Genomic DNA, 18,642 nt, shown 5'->3' on the forward strand with positions numbered 1-18,642 from the left:
CTAATGTCCCCATTATCTCTTAGCAGATACAGTAACTGCAGTAGAATAAAAGGAGGCAAACCCCAGACTGTCTTGAATTTGAACTATGGTCTGATCATAAATACTCATCATTAACAGTGTCAGAAAAACATTACCCTTTTTATTGGGGCTGTATTTTTCTCACACACAACAATAAAGTTAATGACAGACATTGTCTAAACCATAAAACAGTCATATATTTGGATGCTGGTCAGCTTCAACAAGGCTAGTAGCATTTGGCTCATAGATCATGCTTCCCCGATCAAGTATTCTTGTCAGAGAGATCTGACTTGAACTGAAAACATAATATTTATACAATAACAGCTGAATATAACTTCATTTATATTATAACTAATATAAATCGTGGACACTTTTAATTATGCTCGGAGACCATTTGGTTTGAGACATTGCTGCTTAATGTGTAGCATCATGCCAATGTACTATAATGAATGAATGGAAGTTAACAATGACAGTGGATGTTTGAGATGATGCTACTAACGAAGATAAACAAAGAATAGCACGTTGGGAATATACAACTCTTTTTAGTTGTTTTAGCTTGTGCCCCGAACAGCTAGCGCAGGCAGAAAATCCACGGCCCGCCACTGACAGGAACTGATTAAATGATCGGTTAACACAAACATGATGTGATCATTGAGATTTGATATTGCCATCAAAGTTAATCCACGCCAAGAAGTCTCTATTATTGAACATTTAGCGGTGTTACTTCAGGCTAACCCCACAGTGTTGTATTTTAAATCCCTTGCATGTTTTAAAATGAACAGGTCTCCACTAGGTGTCTTTTAACAATTCAGGGGTTGGATAAGCATTACTTTATTCTGTCAAGACGTGTCCCTGTTTCACCAGTAGATGGCGCAAATCATCTTCTTCATTGCACGAATCCAGACGGTAAAAAGGGACAAAGTGTGCAAACAAAGAAAGAATAAATAAGCAATGCTTCATTGAAATATAACGCTGTACCATCAAGTGCATGCACGAACAACAGTAGCGTTCATGTGGTAGTTTATAGTTTATAATCCAGGACGGACCGACAACTACATCGATTTCCTGCTCACGTGACCGAGTCAGATCCGCGGCTGTGGACGTCTGCAAAATGGAGGTGAAGCGCTCGCAAATATTGCTAATGTTATACTGTTATTTGTCAAACGCAGTGAAGCTATTAATGATTGTAACATTAACGAAGCACGGTGTGGTCTTGTAATGTGTATCTTCTCTGTAGCTTTGACGTCGCTCGTGATTCAGCGCAGCTTATGGCATCTGACGTTGCGGCGAAGCTAATGGTTGTCAGACTTACAGTACGGCAATGGGATAAGCTAGGCGGTGTCTCTCCCGGAGAGCTCTTTGTTGACTTGTTGTTGTTTCAGTGCGGAATGAGCCTAACCCCAAAAGGATAGTTATTGTAAATAGTGGTGGCTTTCGTTAATGACATAATACTTAACCTGCAGCATTCCTGAAGGTTGGCTGTCAAAGCGAAAGTCGTCCTGCTGTGGTCGTAACCGCGGGCCTCAGCCTTTTTTTTCCTTCTCCATATAACCTAATGTAATATGCTATATATGTAATGTAGCCGTAATAATTAGTGTCCACGCTCTGGGTTCATTTGACAGCCTAATTTTACACCAATGCACAAGAGTGCGTCCCCCGTCCCCCTCCCCTCCCCCCATGAGCTGAGTCTTCCAACGGTAAACGTTACAATTACAATGTAGCGTTAGTTGCAGACATTGTGCATGTATCAATCTGCAGGAGCATATTGCGATTTAACCACGCTGTAGGTTTCCTCAACTGGATTCCCTGTGACACTATTTATAACTGTAATTATATTAATTTTATTGTTTTGCTTTTTTTATTTTATTTTTATAGGACCGTGAAGCTAAAGAACCCGAGCAGCTCAGAAAGCTGTTTATTGGAGGTCTGAGCTTTGAAACCACCGAGGAGAGTTTACGGGCCCATTTCGAACAATGGGGAAGTCTCACCGACTGCGTTGTACGTATTTTAATTGTAATATGTGGCCAAAATGGCCTCAGATAATCATAAACAACATAATACATTCTAAACATAGCTGCAGTCCTGTTAAACTGTTCTCACTACCATTGTGTGTCGTTGTGTTGCTTATAGGTGATGAGGGACCCCAACAGCAAGCGATCAAGAGGGTTTGGCTTTGTGACATATGCCGCTGTGGAGGAAGTCGACGAAGCCATGAAAGCAAGGCCCCATAAAGTGGATGGCCGGGTTGTAGAACCCAAGAGGGCTGTGTCCAGAGAGGTAAACAAATCCGAGACCTGAAGGTAGATACCTCAACGAGGATAATGTGTGTGTGTGTGTGTGTGTGTGTGTGTGTGTGTGTGTGTGTGTGTGTGTGTGTGTGTGTGTGTGTGTGTGTGTGTGTGTGTGTGTGTGTGTGTGTGCTCATTCAGCCGCTCTGTTTCAGGACTCCAACAAACCAGGCGCTCATCTGACGGTGAAAAAGATCTTTGTTGGTGGTATCAAGGAGGACACAGAGGAGTACCACATTCGGGAGCATTTCGAGAAGTATGGAAAGATTGAATGCATTGACATCATGGAGGAACGCTCCACTGGGAAGAAGAGAGGATTCTGCTTTGTCTCCTTTGAAGACCACGACACTGTAGACAAAATTGTTGGTATGTGTTTAGACCCCGTTAAATGAAGCTGTTAGATAACATTAAGCAGTGGTATGTAAGTGTGTTTTTTTTTTTTCTTCTCTTTACAGCCCAGAAATTCCACACAATCAACTTCCACAATTGTGAGGTCAGAAAAGCGCTCTCCAAACAGGAAATGAGTGCTATGTCCACTAACCGGGGTAAGTGCAACATAAAATGTGGAGTGAAGTTATACTTACTTGATCAATTTTGTATATACTGTCTGCAGTAAGTTCATTGATCTAAACCGCTCTACAATGTCACCTTTGTACATACCAGGCAGGAGTGAAGGATCAGGAAACTTCATGGGGAGAGGAAATCATTTTGGAGGTGGTGGCAACTTCGGTCGAGGTGAGTAGTATTTAGTGCCTCTAGCCTTCAACATACTAATGCAGGATCATTTGATAGTGATGTTTACATGTCAATAGGGGCTGCAGGATCGGGAAGTTTAGCAAACACACTGACACTCTGCAGAAAGTAAAAGGGTTGCATTTCTACTTTCCAATGTTTTTGTTTTTTTAAGTGTCAGCAAACAACTAAATGGTGCATGACCATAACCATCTGGTAAAATCGATAAATCAGCTTGATCTAGGTAGAGGTGAGCTCTCTTCTGTTGCCTCCAACTCTCTGTAAGCACGTACTTACTGTAACACATGTTTTATCTCCGCTGAATTCACTATTTGGGAGATCTGTTGTCAGACAATAGGAGTATAGAAACCGTGTGGATTGTTCATGCAGTTGTCAGACAACATAAGTCAGAGGTGACAAAAATGTGTTTTTTCAACATTGCTGCCATGCATAAATAAATTGTAATGTTTGTATATTGTTCACATGTAAGCATTCTCAAGATGCTTTGTTGTCCCATCTAACCGACTGAAAAGTCTGTCAGTCATAGGCCAGAGCAGAGAGAGAGAGAGCGAGATTGTTTATCACGTGAACCTACATTAGTGTGGGCATGGTGTCATCCGTGACAAGGTTTCAAGTATTCAAGAAATTGGTCAGATTTAATGCCTAATACGTCTAACCCTTGTTTCTTAGGTGACTATGGTGGAGGACGAGGTGGCTATTGCGATGATTATGACAACGGTGAGCTACTGTGATAAACTTTTAACTTTTTTTTTACTTTTAACTGACAAAAAACAAGACTGTCAGCGAGAAGATTGGCTATTTCTATTTAGCTACTCTTGATGCTGGTCATCAGCGCCACCGGGTCGAACTCCGCACAAAATCAGATGAAATCATGCAGGTTCACCAGAAACTCCTTCAGCTCAGACTCCAGCCCACCAGCCCACCGCAGACTGACCCAGATCTGGCTTTGCGGCCCCTGTCGGCGCTCCGGCAGGAGATGGGGACCTCGGTGCCCGGCAGCAGAAGCTCTTCCTCCAGCTAGAAACAGAACAACGTCCACAATAATTGTGTTGTGTCTTTAGAAAATGCTTTATAGCAGTGCTATGTTAATACCAATCATGAGCTATTCATTTCACTGTTATGAACAAGGTTAAGTTGTATGTTTGGCATGTTGTCCACTGTTGCAGGTCCAGGAGGAAATTATGGTGGAGGACAAGGTTATGGAGGGGGCCGAGGGAACTATGGAGGAGGTGGTGGTGGTGGTCCAGGGTACGGCAACCAGGGCGGTGGATTTGGTGGCAGCTGTGATGGAGGTTACGGAGGCAATGACGGAGGTGAAACAAACATGTTACTGACTCCAAAATTCTGTTTGTTAAAAGAAATGCAAGGTGTAACCCATTGTAAACGTATCAGACAACTGAAATCAAGTCTTGCCTTAAAAAATGGACACTTGCATCTTCAGGATATGGAGGAGGTGGAAATTACAACGACTTTGGAAATTATGGTGGACAGCAGTCCAACTATGGAGCCATGAAGGGAAACAACTTTGGTGGCAGAAACTCGGGTGGAGGAGGAGGAGGAGGAGGACCCTATGGCGGTGAGTTTTACCCTCCAAAATGATACATCCAGTGGCATAACATCACAATTTCTCCTGAAGAGTATCCAATGTATTTGGCGGTGACCAATCCTTAACTGCAGGTGGCTATGGCTCTGGTGGAGGTGGTGGTGGCGGCAGCGGCGGAGGTGGAGGAGGCTATGGCTCACGCCGATATTAATTATTTCATGTTTCGGTAAGTTGCATTCATTTCCACACCACCCTCGTAGCACAGTACAGAGTGAGCCCTTGAAAGTGCAGAATAACTATTTGTTCTATCCTGTATCCATTCAACAGGCTTCAGTTCTTAGCAGGAGAGGCGAGGAGGTGAGCAAAGGAAAGGAATTGTCAGGAAAAGCTGCAGATTACTTTGAGGCAGTCATCTGAGAGCATTAGAGGAACACACAAGTCAGACTTTACTGCAGCTAAATCTGAGAAGTTTATGGAACAAGGACTGTATACACAAGACATGAGTTCAGATGATACTCTTCCCTAATTGTGATAGATGTGTCCCTACCCAGCTATTTTCCTTCTGTGCGTCTGAAGTGTGTGTATTGTGCCTATGGTATCAGGGGTAAAGAGTCAATTGTTTTTTTGTTTTGTTTTTTATCTGAAGTCAGTTCCTAATATCTTTTTTTTTCTTTTTCTTTTTTTTTAATGGGTTAGTTTTCTTCTGGTCAATTAATCTTTTGTCTTTTAACCGGGTTTTTGTCATATAGCATAGTTAAATCAGGCCCTCAGATGAGCTAGAATTACATTTTTTTTTTTCTTTCTGAAGATATTATGATTGCTCAATTGCAAGTGTCAAGTGTATTTTAATTTTGTATGTGAAGCACAGTATGTAAATCCTTCGTAGTACCAGTGTCAACAAATATAAGCAGTCTGGATTAGAATCAAGGGCATCCCTCACTCTTCCTGTTGCCAGAAAACAGAATTCTAGATTGTTCGAATATTTTGATTAGAAGAAAAAGACTGAATAAAATTGTGTAGTAAAGTAACATGAGGTTCAGTGCGTCATTGGTTCAGAAAAAGATCAAATGAGTTATTGATTCATCTGTTGCCTGCATATTGTAACTGAAGTTTAACTTTCTCCTCCTTTTGGGAGGATAGTGTATATACTGTATTTACTTGTACAGGAGTCCATGACAAGGGAGTTTTGTGTAGTCCTAAGGCAATGGTCCATACACCACCTATGCCAGTGTTGAGCAAATAGGATTATAACAGCCACAAGCACCTGCAGTTGGGCCCTCAGCATCGCTAGTGGGGAAGATTGCAGATGACTGTCAGACAGGACGCCTTCAGCCCCAGCACAGTGGACCAGTCAGCATTTTGAGAGAGAAAGGAGAAGGCAGCATCGAGCACAACGCCCATGGAAGAAGCTTGCAGTGTCGTTCCTGGTAGTGAGCATCTATCTCTTTCAAGGCTAGCTAAAGACCTCCAGCAGCTGGTGCTGGCGAAGAAAGACTAGTTCCTGGACACATTGGAGATCCCGTTGAGTCAGAGATACTGCAGTTTTACCCGCAAGTGCTAGATTTCAGACATTAACAAGAAAAGGGAGTGAGTATTTCACAAAAGGCTCACTTAAGAAGATGAAGCAGGTAAGAGTAACTGCTTTGCTTGATTTGCAGATGTGGAAAGAGGCATTCTCTTCTTGCTGAAAATCTGTAGAGACCTGATAACATGGAAGGTTCTGGATGGGTAAGACTTTTTCAAAATATATTGTAATTTCAGTGCACATGGTGATTATACAAGGTGCAAGGGTTCTTTTAAGGTATACCAAGCAGGAGGACATCCAGTAGGGCGCCACTTTGACCGGAATGAGCCTGTGACCTTCACCACACTGACTGGAATACCTTGAAGGCAAAATGTGTTTCCATGTCAGAGTCTTGATAAAGTTGATCGTGATGAAACACCCAGGTAGAAATAACTTTAGGCACACCAATACAATTTAATACAGCAGATATGCCATCAGATATGCCAGAAAATCTGCCATTGACTCAATTAAAAGTGTAGGTGTTTTTTTTACGTTGTTAGGGGTGTATATTCAATTACATGTGTATTACTGAGATCATAGTTAAAGCTGCACAGGACAACAGTATTTTGAGCATTTATTTGTCCTCCATACTACATACAATGAAGGGGGCCATGTCCAGTAACACCACTAGTAACTGTAACCTCAGTGTTAAAACATAAGTGAATTAACCAGTTTATGATTTCAAAAAAGAACATAAGCTTCATAAAAGTAGACTTAATGGCAGAATAATTGGATCAGATTGCATTATATTGTACAGGGGTACCTAATAAAGTGGTTAGTGAGTTTATATATTAATGACAAGCTATAACTGGTCTCCTGCAGTGTTAACATGAATGCAAATAAGGTCCTTGTCAGTCTGTGTGAATAAGCAGAACAAAGTCATCATAATATGCAAATAACTTGCATTGAACAGCAAAGGGAGGCCAGCCATATAAGTATAATGTAAAAAAAAAAAAACATGTTACTATGCACTTTTATAAACAAGTTATAATGCAACATCATCTCCCCAAAGCGAAAAATATTTATGAAATAAGTCTATTACTTGAAAGGCAGTCAAATGAACATATGGAAACATGTGTAAACTGTACTAGAGGTACTGAGGTGTCAACTGGAAAATAACCAACAGGTCTGACAATCACAATATATGCAGAGTATTTAGTTGGCGCTGTCTGAAGTGTAAGCATAGATGATTTTCATTAGGTGCTGACATTTTGTCCAAACCCTTCGTTCACAATGAGTTAAACTCAAGACCGTCTGCGATGCTACTGTTTGTAATTATTGTTCTTGAAGATGTGCTAGTTTTACAGGAAGTGATTTAACATGGTGAGTTTAAACATGCATTCCATTTACACATCTTAATAAAAGAATACATCTACATTTTGGATGATGTAACTTCTTTGCGATAGATGCAAATCTAAAACATTGTTAAACTTATGTCGGGGGCAAACAAGTCACGCTTTATCAGTGTAAAATGACCCCCATGAGAAAAAGAAGAAGAAAAATTTTTGTTGTGTTTGTGGTGTTACAAATGGGTTACGGCAGAATTTCGTTGGGCATCTCTGTGTTGCTTAATGGCAATAAATGATCCTTGAATGGTTACCTACAACAATTCTTTTTGCGTTTGAAAGTATTCATTAAGATACCACGCAGGTCAGGCCTGCTCGGTCTGAAAATGGAGAAACAATGCCTGCTGATATGTTTCTCAATCAGTTGAAGGATAGTGTTTCTGCAGAGGAATGTAGAAGGACCAACTCGACTACACAGATAAAGCGTTGTTTGGAAAAAGCAAACCAGTGTCAATGAACTGTGTTTGCGAAACAGTTCAGTGTTTCTTGTGCTCTTAAATAAAGATATTTTCAATGACTTGAGTGTTTTTTTTCAATTTCTAAAACAATATTCCGAGCTTTAAATACCTGTATTTATTTTTTGTAAAATACAACTGTTCTTCATGTGAAAATGTGTCATTTATTCCACGGGTGTCCATGAGTCTCGCCAGTTTATTTCAACAGACACCAACTGAACTTTGTCACGAGAGCAGAAAATGGGCTTGGCGGTCAAAGGTAGTGTTTGTGTGTCAAAGTGCACGTAGCGCTCATACTAAAGCGTAGGGCTTCACCTTTTGAATACGCTCGTCAGGGTTGGACCATTGTGAAGTCGTCATGCATGGTTCACACTGAGCATGCGCTACTGTAGCTCCACAATTATGCTCTTTGTTATGTGATATAATGAATGCACTGGGTGTGATTTCTTTCAGACGGGAGTTACCCAGTTGTAAAAAGATTTAGATTACTGTACAAACAAGCTATCTCAAATAAATAGCAGATCGTACAAGTGGTTTAAGCCCAATAACTCTTTTGTTCAGTACAGTATTTATTTTCTTTACTTCTCTATAAGCCCTCAAGAACATGTGGTAAGTTACATAATCGTCCTTTTGACTATACATCCATCTGGCATCAATCTGTTGCAGGCCAGAGTACTACACATAATGTTCTTTCAGTAAATAGGAGGCCATACAGTATAGCTAAAGGAATACTTTATTGAAAAGCACAGAAGTCCAGATTTTATAAAAGAGCTTAGGCAGCAAATCATACACGGACAGTTATAAAATATGAGTAACAATGATTGTAACAATCAGAAATATGATATATACAATATATATACACACACATACAGTAATAGTTTTATCAATCTCAAAAGCAAGTAATGTATATATTTACAAACAATATCGGTTAAAGAATCTGTGTCAGGAATCTTGAGTACAAAAGAAGTAAAATATCAAAAATATTCCAACAATCAAGAGAAGTGCGCAAAAACTATACAATAGTTCTGCAGAGCTACTAATGCTTTAGAGCGGAAACAACTAGAAAGTTATTGCATAGTATTACGATGATAATGCAGTACCATATTACAAAGGAGATAGGAGGTGGTCTTCGCTCTTGATAAAAGTCTTTTTGATGCGAGGGACGAGAAAGACGCTGCCGTCCGTCGACTGCTGGAGGGAGTAGTCGGAGGGCGAGTAGGAATTCCCCTTCTCATCCCTCAGCATGCTGAAGACCTCCAGGTACAAGCTGTTGAGTTGCTTCTTCATTTCCTTCAGGTTTGTGACGTTCTGGCTCTTCTCACTCCGCAAACGCTCCTTCTCATCCTTCAGTGAGTCCAGGTTGCTCTCCAGACCCACTATGTTCTCCATCTTGCGCTTGCGGCAGTTCTGGGCGGCCACCTTGTTTTTGCCGCGGCGGCGTATGTCTCTGACCAGAGCGAGCTGGGCCTCGTTCAGTTGGTGCTTCGACATCATCTCGTTGAAGTCGTCAACCGGGAGATTGATAATCATGTCAACGGTGAAAGGGATTTTGAGGGCCTTGGCCCTCTGCTCGTCTCTGGAGAGACGCTTTTCCGAGCGTTTCTTCTGCTTGTCTTTGGTGAAAGGGGCACTGTTGTGGCCGCTCTCCTCTGCCGGATCGGTCTTGTGTTGTTTGGGATTCTTTCCCTGCTGCTGATGTGGCTGCCCTATCGCTGAAAATAGAGAAATTGCCGGTTGAAGGTGATCAGGTTGGAAATTTAGTGAGAACATGTCTGAGTAGTCAGATTCTACACTTGCAGGGTTGTGGTCCATCTCTTCCATGTCTGAATCGCTGAAACCAAAGGACTCGTCTCCATGAGAAGACTTCCCAGGTGAACTCGCATTTGGGCTCGTGTTTGAAGAGATTCCTGAATCTGAGTCTGGCATTTCTGCCGTCAGATTCTGTTTTCCTCTGTCAAATGCATCTCCAGATGAGAGGCTGTAAAGGTCCACTGGTGTGAAGGGAGGCTTGTTTGAGATATCAGACTTGGCTTTACTATCATTTCCTTCAAGGCCAGTGCTCTCTTCCATACCGTCATTGGGGTAAAACATGTCGCAGAAACTTTCTGCAGTGAAGTTAGCATTTAACTCAGGAGCTTTCTCCTTCATCTGGCTGGGACTGTCTGGTGGGACCATGCTGGGAACAGAGCCGTCAAAAGTATTCATGAACGGTGCAGGACAAACATTTGTGTTTGTTTCCCCGTCTGTGTGATTCATGGGGTAAAAAGGGTAGTTTGGATTCTGCACTTCAGGGCTATTTGCAAGAGGATACGCTGTGGTCTCCAGTGTGTCTTCCAATTGCATGTTCAGGCATTGCTAGGAGAAAAAGATAAAGAACCATTAAAGTGAATACAATGAAAATATTACAGTACAAGTGTAGTCACAAGATGAGAGTGGAAATAAAAAAGGTCAACACGTGTTGTATGTGTGGATGCATGTATATTATGTGCTTATACATACACCTTCAGTTTCTTCCAAAACATGGCCTGTGTCACATTGTGATGACTGACTTGGTCTGGACTGACAACATACATACTTATTTATTATTATCTAAAATAAAAGGTTTCATTCCTGGGGCTTTTAACTATGCAGTTGTTCAAGTGACTGATATTTCACTGACAATACTGGTAGAGCTTGGTGTAGCACAAGACCAACTAAATATTCAGTTGTTGAAATAGATCAGAAATCTCCAACCTCCCAGCTTGCAGTTGCATAATCTTTACAAAGCAGCTAAAAATAACCTCCTTTTTCTACAATTTAAAGTCTTATCAGCAGCTAACTCATGCATTGCTATGTAAGCTGTACGGTTAGAATTGTAGTCCAGTCCACAGTGAGAGGTCAAGGCCACACAATCACACGGCTACACCCATTCTCTAATGCAAATATGAGCTGCCTCAAAAAATAAAACAATAAGGCAGCTATTGAGAAACTACTGTGCACAAATCTTAACATTGTGGCTAGAAAGTACAGGTTTTACTGCCACACCCTCTCGAAACAAGACGTCTTCTTCTTTTGCTAGATAATTATAGATACTGCATCGCCTCTTAAACACCCACCTTCCTAATTGTCTAAAAAGTATCAACAATTAAAGCTAACCACAGTTGAATGGGCCAGCTGCACCTGTCTCAAATGTATGAGACCCCATTTTCACAGAGCAACAAAAAGGTGTTTGTCCTTTAATGCAGGGCTCCTGCCCGTCGATGCATTCTTTGAGTATTTGTTCCACAACGCAAAACACTATACCATTGATGTGGTAGAATCCGTGTATTATACCTGCAGCTCAGGGAGGGACAAAAGCTCCATCCAGGCTTGCTCCAAATCGGGGGACATCCTCTGTGGTGGTGGTGGTGGTGGTGGACCTGGTGTGAGGGAAGCAGGAGGCAGAACTGGATGCTCAGGGGACATCATGGGTGCTACAACAGCAGCAGTTGTATCCAGGCAAACAGAGGTGTTCTGTCAGACAAACACAAGCATATGACAGTTGTTATACAGCTGAAAGTCTTGTTGAAGGCTGCTGGCTATGATGTGCAATTTGTTGTTATTACCTCAGTTTCCTCTACAGGAAATGTCTCTGCCAGTAGCTGCAGACATTCATCAAATGACATGCCATCGTCGTTCTCTTCTGTGAAGATGACATTCTGCAAGAAAGGTTCAAATACATATTAAACTTTACCACCTTACGTCCTTTGTTGCATACCGTCTTTTAAAAACTGCGCATCCATTTATATTTATAGAACTTATGTCTCTGTAGAGTAGCTTCTTGAGCAGAATACGCCGATGCAAAACTACAGACCTACCTGTGTTTCTGTAATTACACAGGATGAGTGGTTACCTAGCTACGACACAGCGCAGCCTATCAAAAGAGGTGGGAGTGGTCCACCTCTGACATGAGTAATGATGGCCATGTGCTGTACCTTTGTAACCTCTAGAGGTGTGACGGCCGACTGCAGTGGAGCGCTGGGTGGCGAGCGGGGTATGTACTCTCCCGTTTCCTCGTCGAGCTGCAGCTGTGCCAGCAGGGCCTTCTCCTGCTCCCGGACCAGATGCTGCCTCTTCTCTTCTTCTAGCTCCCGCTGCATCCGCAGCTCATGTTCCTTCTGACGGTGGTTGTAGTCAAACACCTCACGCCTGGCGCCGAGATCAATGTCCTGCTTCCACAGTATGTCAATCAGGTCCATGTCCTAGAAAGAGAGCCGCAAATCAGTTTAGTGAGTTGTGAGCGGTGCTGTCCTGCAGTGGATGTGCATGTGAGCTGCATTGGAGCAAGCAAGAGTGCCCTGCTGTGAAAGCGTGGCTGTTGCACCTGCCACACCCTGTCCCTCAGTATCCGTTCACTGACAACACGGGCACTAAAGTCGAGGGGGAGAAGCCGCATGAATAATAGATGTACTTCTCTCTTTCCCCTGCCACCACACGCCAGCAGAAGTCACGTATCCTCACTTGATACTCTTTCTGAGGGAAGCGATCATTACCCATCTGATTACATTGAGGTGTGAGTTCATTTGTCTCATTCAAACTCACAAACAGGGCACAATCTCAGTCATGCTTTTGCTCAAGTGACATCATGATTAGTTCTCGGAATCAAGTAAAGTAAAATCCCAAAGGTTCATGTCATACTATGCAGTATTTATAAAATTGTATTCAAAGTAAGTATATATTTGTTTTTGTTTTTAAGCATGGTACCACAGACTTTTTTTTTTAAATGACAACACGGTAATATTTTTTTAGGCCAGTACAGACAAATAAAATACGGGATATAAGGCCGTAGCTCTGTTGCTGGGTCCAGATCTTGTTTCCTTGTTTTCCTTCCTGTGATAATATCTTCAAGTAAACAACTACAACTATGAAGAACTCACCTCTGCGTATTTTGTCACAACACTGCACAAATTATTCTGTCCTACATTTAGTATACATTAAGTTCAGGGCTGCTGACAATGCAGAATGTTAGACACAGCCTTTCCTGTAGAATTCCCAGTCAGGCTGAATGTTTTTGAATGTTTAAACAAGAATGTGCAAAGATAAACTGAGCTGCTCTCTTCCTTGGGTCTTTTACGCAGAAAATGTTTACAGAAGGAAGCCATTTCTCAAGGCCCAGGGATGTTGCATAAACCCAAGACATTAGTTCACAAGAACATGTCTACACATGTGACTCATGTGTTTGTTCCTCAAATGTGTGTATAAACAGAACTTATGGGAAAGGAACCTTAATGCTAGCAATCAGTCATATGGTCTGAGCAGACATAGCTAGGGGGAAGCCAAGAAGGAACTGAAGGGAAAGAATGCACAAAGCAGAATAATACACAACAAAGAGGATGTGGAACTAAAGAGAAACACTGCATATTAATATTCCCTTCTTTGATTTTTGTATTCAAATGAGTATGTGGTAAAATGCATGAACTCATAATAATAGCAAACAAACATCTAAATATATTCCAAAACATTGTTGACACCGTTTTTCGGACTACAGTTGTCGCACTGAAAAATAAGAACCCACTAACCCTCTTTGACTCAATGTTGCATCAGAGCCGTGACCACTGAAGGATTACACGTCACTGAGGCAGCCTGCTATAACGGAGTGAGGGGTGAACACACAACCAGGCATTATGGCTTCTGAAGGAATGAGAATGTAGCCTAAAATGTCGAAGTGGTCATCCGTGTTTTCCAAACTAATAAACCACATTCCTGTGTGTTTGTCACACCTTATAAGCTCATCTGACAAGTCATACAAGTTCCGAATAGAACAATCAAATGGCTTTCTGTTAGGCAAAGCAGTTAAACAAGCACTTTCACTGTCACTGATTAATTGTATTTTCACATAATGAATAACCAAACTCACTGATTTTGTCTGCCTCTTAGTACCAAATAGATGTTGTAAATGTCAGTGGGTGTAAGATCTATTTGGTATCAGCAACATGGCTATCACTGTCAAGACCTGAATTGGCACCAGAACAAGGAAACTGGCTCATACAATTTCCCAGACGTCTCTGCCACACAATACACAACTATGACTGCCAAACAACACACCTTTAGTTTGAAATAGCAACTAAATATAGAGATCAGACACCTGACAAATAAGTTGTACAAATTATGTTATAAAACACACATTAAACAACACATACAGACATACTTTGAAAACAAACAGAGCTCATAGCTATTGTGCCCCCTTTGGCTATCAGACTGGGTGATAGAGGAGGGATACAAAGTGTGTGTGCTATGGGTTGCTCATTTACCTCTCTTCATCTTAAACAAGAGCCTCAAGACCTGACTTCAGTGGTTTATTACAGCTTCTTGCACCAGAACTCGGTGTACAGCCACCCTTGACCAAGGATAATGAACACAGCAGCACATGTTCCAGAGCAGCCCTTTAGACCCCATCAGTCAACCGGGTACTTCCCCTGACCCCCCTTAACTTGTGACAGAGTTAACCTAACACTTAAGATGTATCACATGAGAAATAATCCAAAATTCAACATCTCATTCCAATAACAGTGATCATATGACCAATAACAAGAACAGACTGTGGTCGTGGTTCTTTAGCTATGTCAAAATACACGGAAAAACAAGCAAGAAAACACTGAGGAACAAGTATGGCCTTGAGATAAATCATTCACAATGGTTACACGCTTGTCTCTATCAGACATGGTAGCCTATCACATGCTTGGAGGAAGAAGCGAGGGGGGCTGGGCAGTTACGAGAAATAAACTGGCGAGATTCACAGTTTACCAGACGTGTCAAATAAAGGATATCATGTCATTTTATTCAAAGTAACAGCACCAACACGAAGATAGCAGACTGATTTGTAATATTATGTTACTGGTTTATGTTATGTTTTTATTTCCTGCCGAGGAAAAAACGTCACAACTGAATGACTTGCAGAAGTGAAAGCTGTATTGAGGGCAACCTTAATATCTCTTTAACCCACGCTGTATGTTGTATGCTCTTCCCAGCAGGTGTTATTTCTAGATTATAACCTCTTAACTGCGTTATAAGCAGGTTGTTACTGCGTATTGTTTCATTTGCTTTAGCGAACATTAAAAAGTTTACCTGAACTATTCGGCTATCACGTCTGTCGCTTTTAGGACCGTATAAAAGGGAGTCAGCCGTCAACGTCCAGCGGTCACTTTTAAGAAATTCTCTATTTACCTGTTGACCGGAATGCATCACCTCCATTTCCATCATCGTGGAGATCTGTCAGGCCGTAAAGAGACGCCTTGTGCTTGTTAAATGTGTCCGTTATTCCTTCAGATGGCAGATTAAAATGGCGAGAGGACCGAAGCCGATAGAGTCCGTCGTCGCAGCTGAGCGGAGAGAAACATTGCTTCCTTTAAATCTAATGAACATTACAGAGAGGATGGCCCTGCCCACTGCGCGGAGGCGCCGGGATCGTCCCCCTCACGCCGGCCTATGAGGCGGTACGAGCTGCGTGTGCATGCGTGTGTAGCTCGCTAGGTTGAGCTGTTAGAGGCCCGAACACACGGGGTTACAAAATAAAAACACTATTTGCAACACATTTATTATGTGCATGTTACATGTGTAATACATCTTAAAGACGACCGTGCACCTGATTGGAAATTAATTCAAAGGATAAAACAAACCAGCACTGGTTGTATGAAAACTATTAAAGCCACAACTAGTCAGGCTTAAGCTATTATTATATATCTGAGTGTGAACATTTCTATCTGCTAAAAAGCCAGCTTATATGTAGGCCTATTTCTGAAACTAAAAACAACATAATCGTTTCTATTTTAACTCCGCCATCAGAAGAGTTTTGATTGGTGCATAACGCCCCCTGCTGGTTAGGATTCCCAGTGTGGAGCTGGAGGCCCTGGGGCCCTAATGTCCCCGTGGAAACACTGAAGTCATCCACTGACGGCTGGGAGATTGTCACAAAGCTGTATGGAGACAGATGTGGGCTTTGGTCTGTGGTGGAAGAAGCATTTAGATTGTTTATTTAAGAAAAGAAATAGCCTACTCAACTACAAGTTATAGCCCTGCATTCAAAATGGAACTTCAGTAAACATTAGGAACAAAATGGAGCCAACTTAAGTAGGTTATCTACAATACAAGGGATCATTATGCAGAATGGTCCCTGTTCGTATACATATTCTTATATTTTTGGATCGTAATGATTGATGATTTGACACTTAAGCAGTGCTTACAATGCTATTTATTAAAGCGGCCAACTAGAGACATAACCAAATAAACTACAATACTGCAAGCATAATTATATACAAATAATAAAGCGTACCCATACATAAAGTGATTAGAAAACTGAGTCAGGTGTACACCAGTGGTGAAAAATAACTATTAACATTTACAAATTATTTACTGAAGTACTGCACTGAAGTCCACTAAAGTACAATTTTGAGGTACTTGACTATTTTCTTTTGAAGATATATTTCTATTACATGTTATATGTGTTTTATAGGCAAACATGATTCATTTAAATATGATGTCGTGCTATATCAAGAAGCCGTCTGTAGCTAAGTACATTTCTTTTTTTATTATATTTTAGAAGGCAATAGTCTTTACTCCACTATATGTATTGAACAGCTATACTTTACACAGTAGGATTGACAAACAAATGCTTTGATGTATAAAACGCCTTGCATTGTTATGAATTAAACTACCCAGCAGTATATAAAGTAATATAAATCATCTCCACCCTGGCCAGCTTAAGCATTTAGAAGCTGCTCATGCATGAATACTAATATTGCAACACTATTTTATATGATAATATATCTTTTAATGGGCTCATTCTGGTGCATAATTAGTATGTTTACTTACTTAAAGTTGCTGATACATCCTTATAGGCTATATAATGTTATGCAGAACTTTTACTAGGAGCATTATTACACTGTATTATTACTACTTATACTTAAGTATTTGGTCTGAATACTTATTTCACACTACTATGATACACGACACATGAATGAGCTTTCTGACCATTCAAATACGACCTAGACTTTAATGCATTAGTATCTATAATCCAGTTATATAATAACGTGATTATATAAACAGAAATAAATAATTGTCTAACTTTGGCTGTCGTAAGGTTAATGATAGATCGTTAAGATTAGTTTTTGTTTTTTTAGCTTCATCTTAACTTGTATGAGGAAAGATTTTATTGTTATGTGACAATTTCAACCCAGGCTAAGATCTGAATAGCCTACTACTTCTCTCATTGTGGAGAGGCATGCAGGAATATAATATTGCTGCCTTAACTGCTATCCTTCTGCTATTTAAGAAAGTTGTTAAGACTTATACGAGTTCATTACATTTGAACCATTCTGACACATCAGCGTATAAGTAAGAAGTCGGATCGAGATGTAATTAAGTGTCTTTTGAAATATGTCAAGCTAACAAGACAGACTTAGCCCTTTCTGCAGCACCTATCTGTGAAGAACCTCACACTAAAGTGCAGCTCACTGTGCCACTGCCTGAAATTACAATAAAAAAGGCTTTTTCTCTCCCTCCCCCTGCACTCCCTCCCCCTCTTTCATGCGCGCTCATGTACACGCGTTCACGTTTGGCAGCTCCACGTCGACATTCTTCCAGCTGCATATAGTGAACTGCACAGGACTGGGGGAGGAAAAGGTAGAAGCGACGGTAGCCACCTTACGATTAGAGCACTGCAAGCCCGCAGACGGACACCTACCGCAGTGAAAACAGGCGTTTGCACTGTAAATCCAGCCACGGCCTGCAATATCCTCAGATCGCTTTTTGCTTTTGCATTTTATCATCAAGACTACTTGCCCCTCGTGTTGGATTGCAGCTGGTCCCTTGTGTCCACCTATAGCCTACCAGGTACAGTATGACTTGAAGAAGTTACTTGATCATATTTCTTCTTGTGTAAATCAGTGTCAAGATAATGATTGTGACACTATTTGTTGTATTGCTTTCTTTTGCACTTCTGAAGTTGCTGTCACTTGGTTGCTGTTGAAGCGGCAAGTGCGTTGAGTACCTTGAAACTGACACAACTTGATACTCTTGGAGCTCTGCTGGCCTTCTGCACTTTCCTCGTTGTTGTCCCATCCATCTGCTTTCTAAAGCGAATAGCTCATGTGTCCACGGTTTGTTCCGTTCAGTTGTTAAAGCTCAACAGGTAGACTCAATGACACATGACAAAGGAGTGATACACTAGAGTTAAAGATATCACCATGAGTGGAAACTTCAAACATGTCAGTTAATATAGAGACTGCTTCAGTTTGCAACCAGATGGCCAAGGGTAAAGAGGTAAGTAAATACATTTTAGGATAATTTAAGGTGGGATGTCTGACAGGATCAACTATTGCGTATGCCTTAATTATATTTAGCCATTTAATTATTTCTATAGAGGACTGAGCATGTGTAAAAAGACTCCTCTGGCCTGCTTTACCTGTCTGACACTTGGGAGGACCCACCAAACAGCGAGCCTTTCTGTAGGCCCAGTCCTTTAAGTCTTACCCACTTCTTGTTCACAAGTCTTATAAACTCAACTAAACCATCTCTTGTAGCTCCATGTTTCAAAAGTCAATACAATGAAACAATATATATAATCAAAGTGGATGTCCTGTTTACCTTGTTTTTTGTTCCTTACAACAGGTTAAAGGAGCAGCGAGTTGGATAAGGCTCTGCACAAGGACAATCCTATGAG

General features: G+C 41.2%; 2 protein-coding genes across 2 annotated transcripts; one reads left to right on the top strand and one right to left on the bottom strand.

Moving 5' to 3' along the window:
* The first annotated feature begins 1,103 nt into the window (after window positions 1–1,103).
* Window positions 1,104–5,624, top strand: hnrnpa3 (heterogeneous nuclear ribonucleoprotein A3). Its single transcript, XM_079231418.1, has 11 exons — window positions 1,104–1,135; window positions 1,894–2,016; window positions 2,149–2,295; window positions 2,462–2,672; window positions 2,762–2,851; window positions 2,970–3,041; window positions 3,729–3,776; window positions 4,226–4,372; window positions 4,501–4,635; window positions 4,737–4,828; window positions 4,930–5,624. The coding sequence occupies exons 1-10, from the start codon at window positions 1,130–1,132 to the stop codon at window positions 4,811–4,813; spliced, it is 1,056 nt and encodes a 351-aa protein (XP_079087544.1). The 5' UTR covers window positions 1,104–1,129; the 3' UTR covers window positions 4,814–4,828; window positions 4,930–5,624.
* Window positions 5,625–8,688: 3,064 nt separating this feature from the next.
* On the bottom strand, window positions 8,689–15,291 carry nfe2l2a (nfe2 like bZIP transcription factor 2a). The gene is made up of 5 exons (XM_079231161.1): window positions 15,150–15,291; window positions 11,921–12,187; window positions 11,552–11,644; window positions 11,280–11,459; window positions 8,689–10,322 (listed from the first exon to the last, which is right to left on the bottom strand). Exons 1-5 carry the CDS (start codon window positions 15,183–15,185, stop codon window positions 9,072–9,074), a joined length of 1,827 nt encoding a protein of 608 aa, XP_079087287.1. The 5' UTR covers window positions 15,186–15,291; the 3' UTR covers window positions 8,689–9,071.
* Between the last annotated feature and the right edge of the window lie 3,351 nt (window positions 15,292–18,642).

The sequence above is a fragment of the Taurulus bubalis genome, assembly GCF_910589615.1.
Source record: "Taurulus bubalis genome assembly, chromosome: 15".
NCBI classification, from domain to species: domain Eukaryota; kingdom Metazoa; phylum Chordata; class Actinopteri; order Perciformes; family Cottidae; genus Taurulus; species Taurulus bubalis.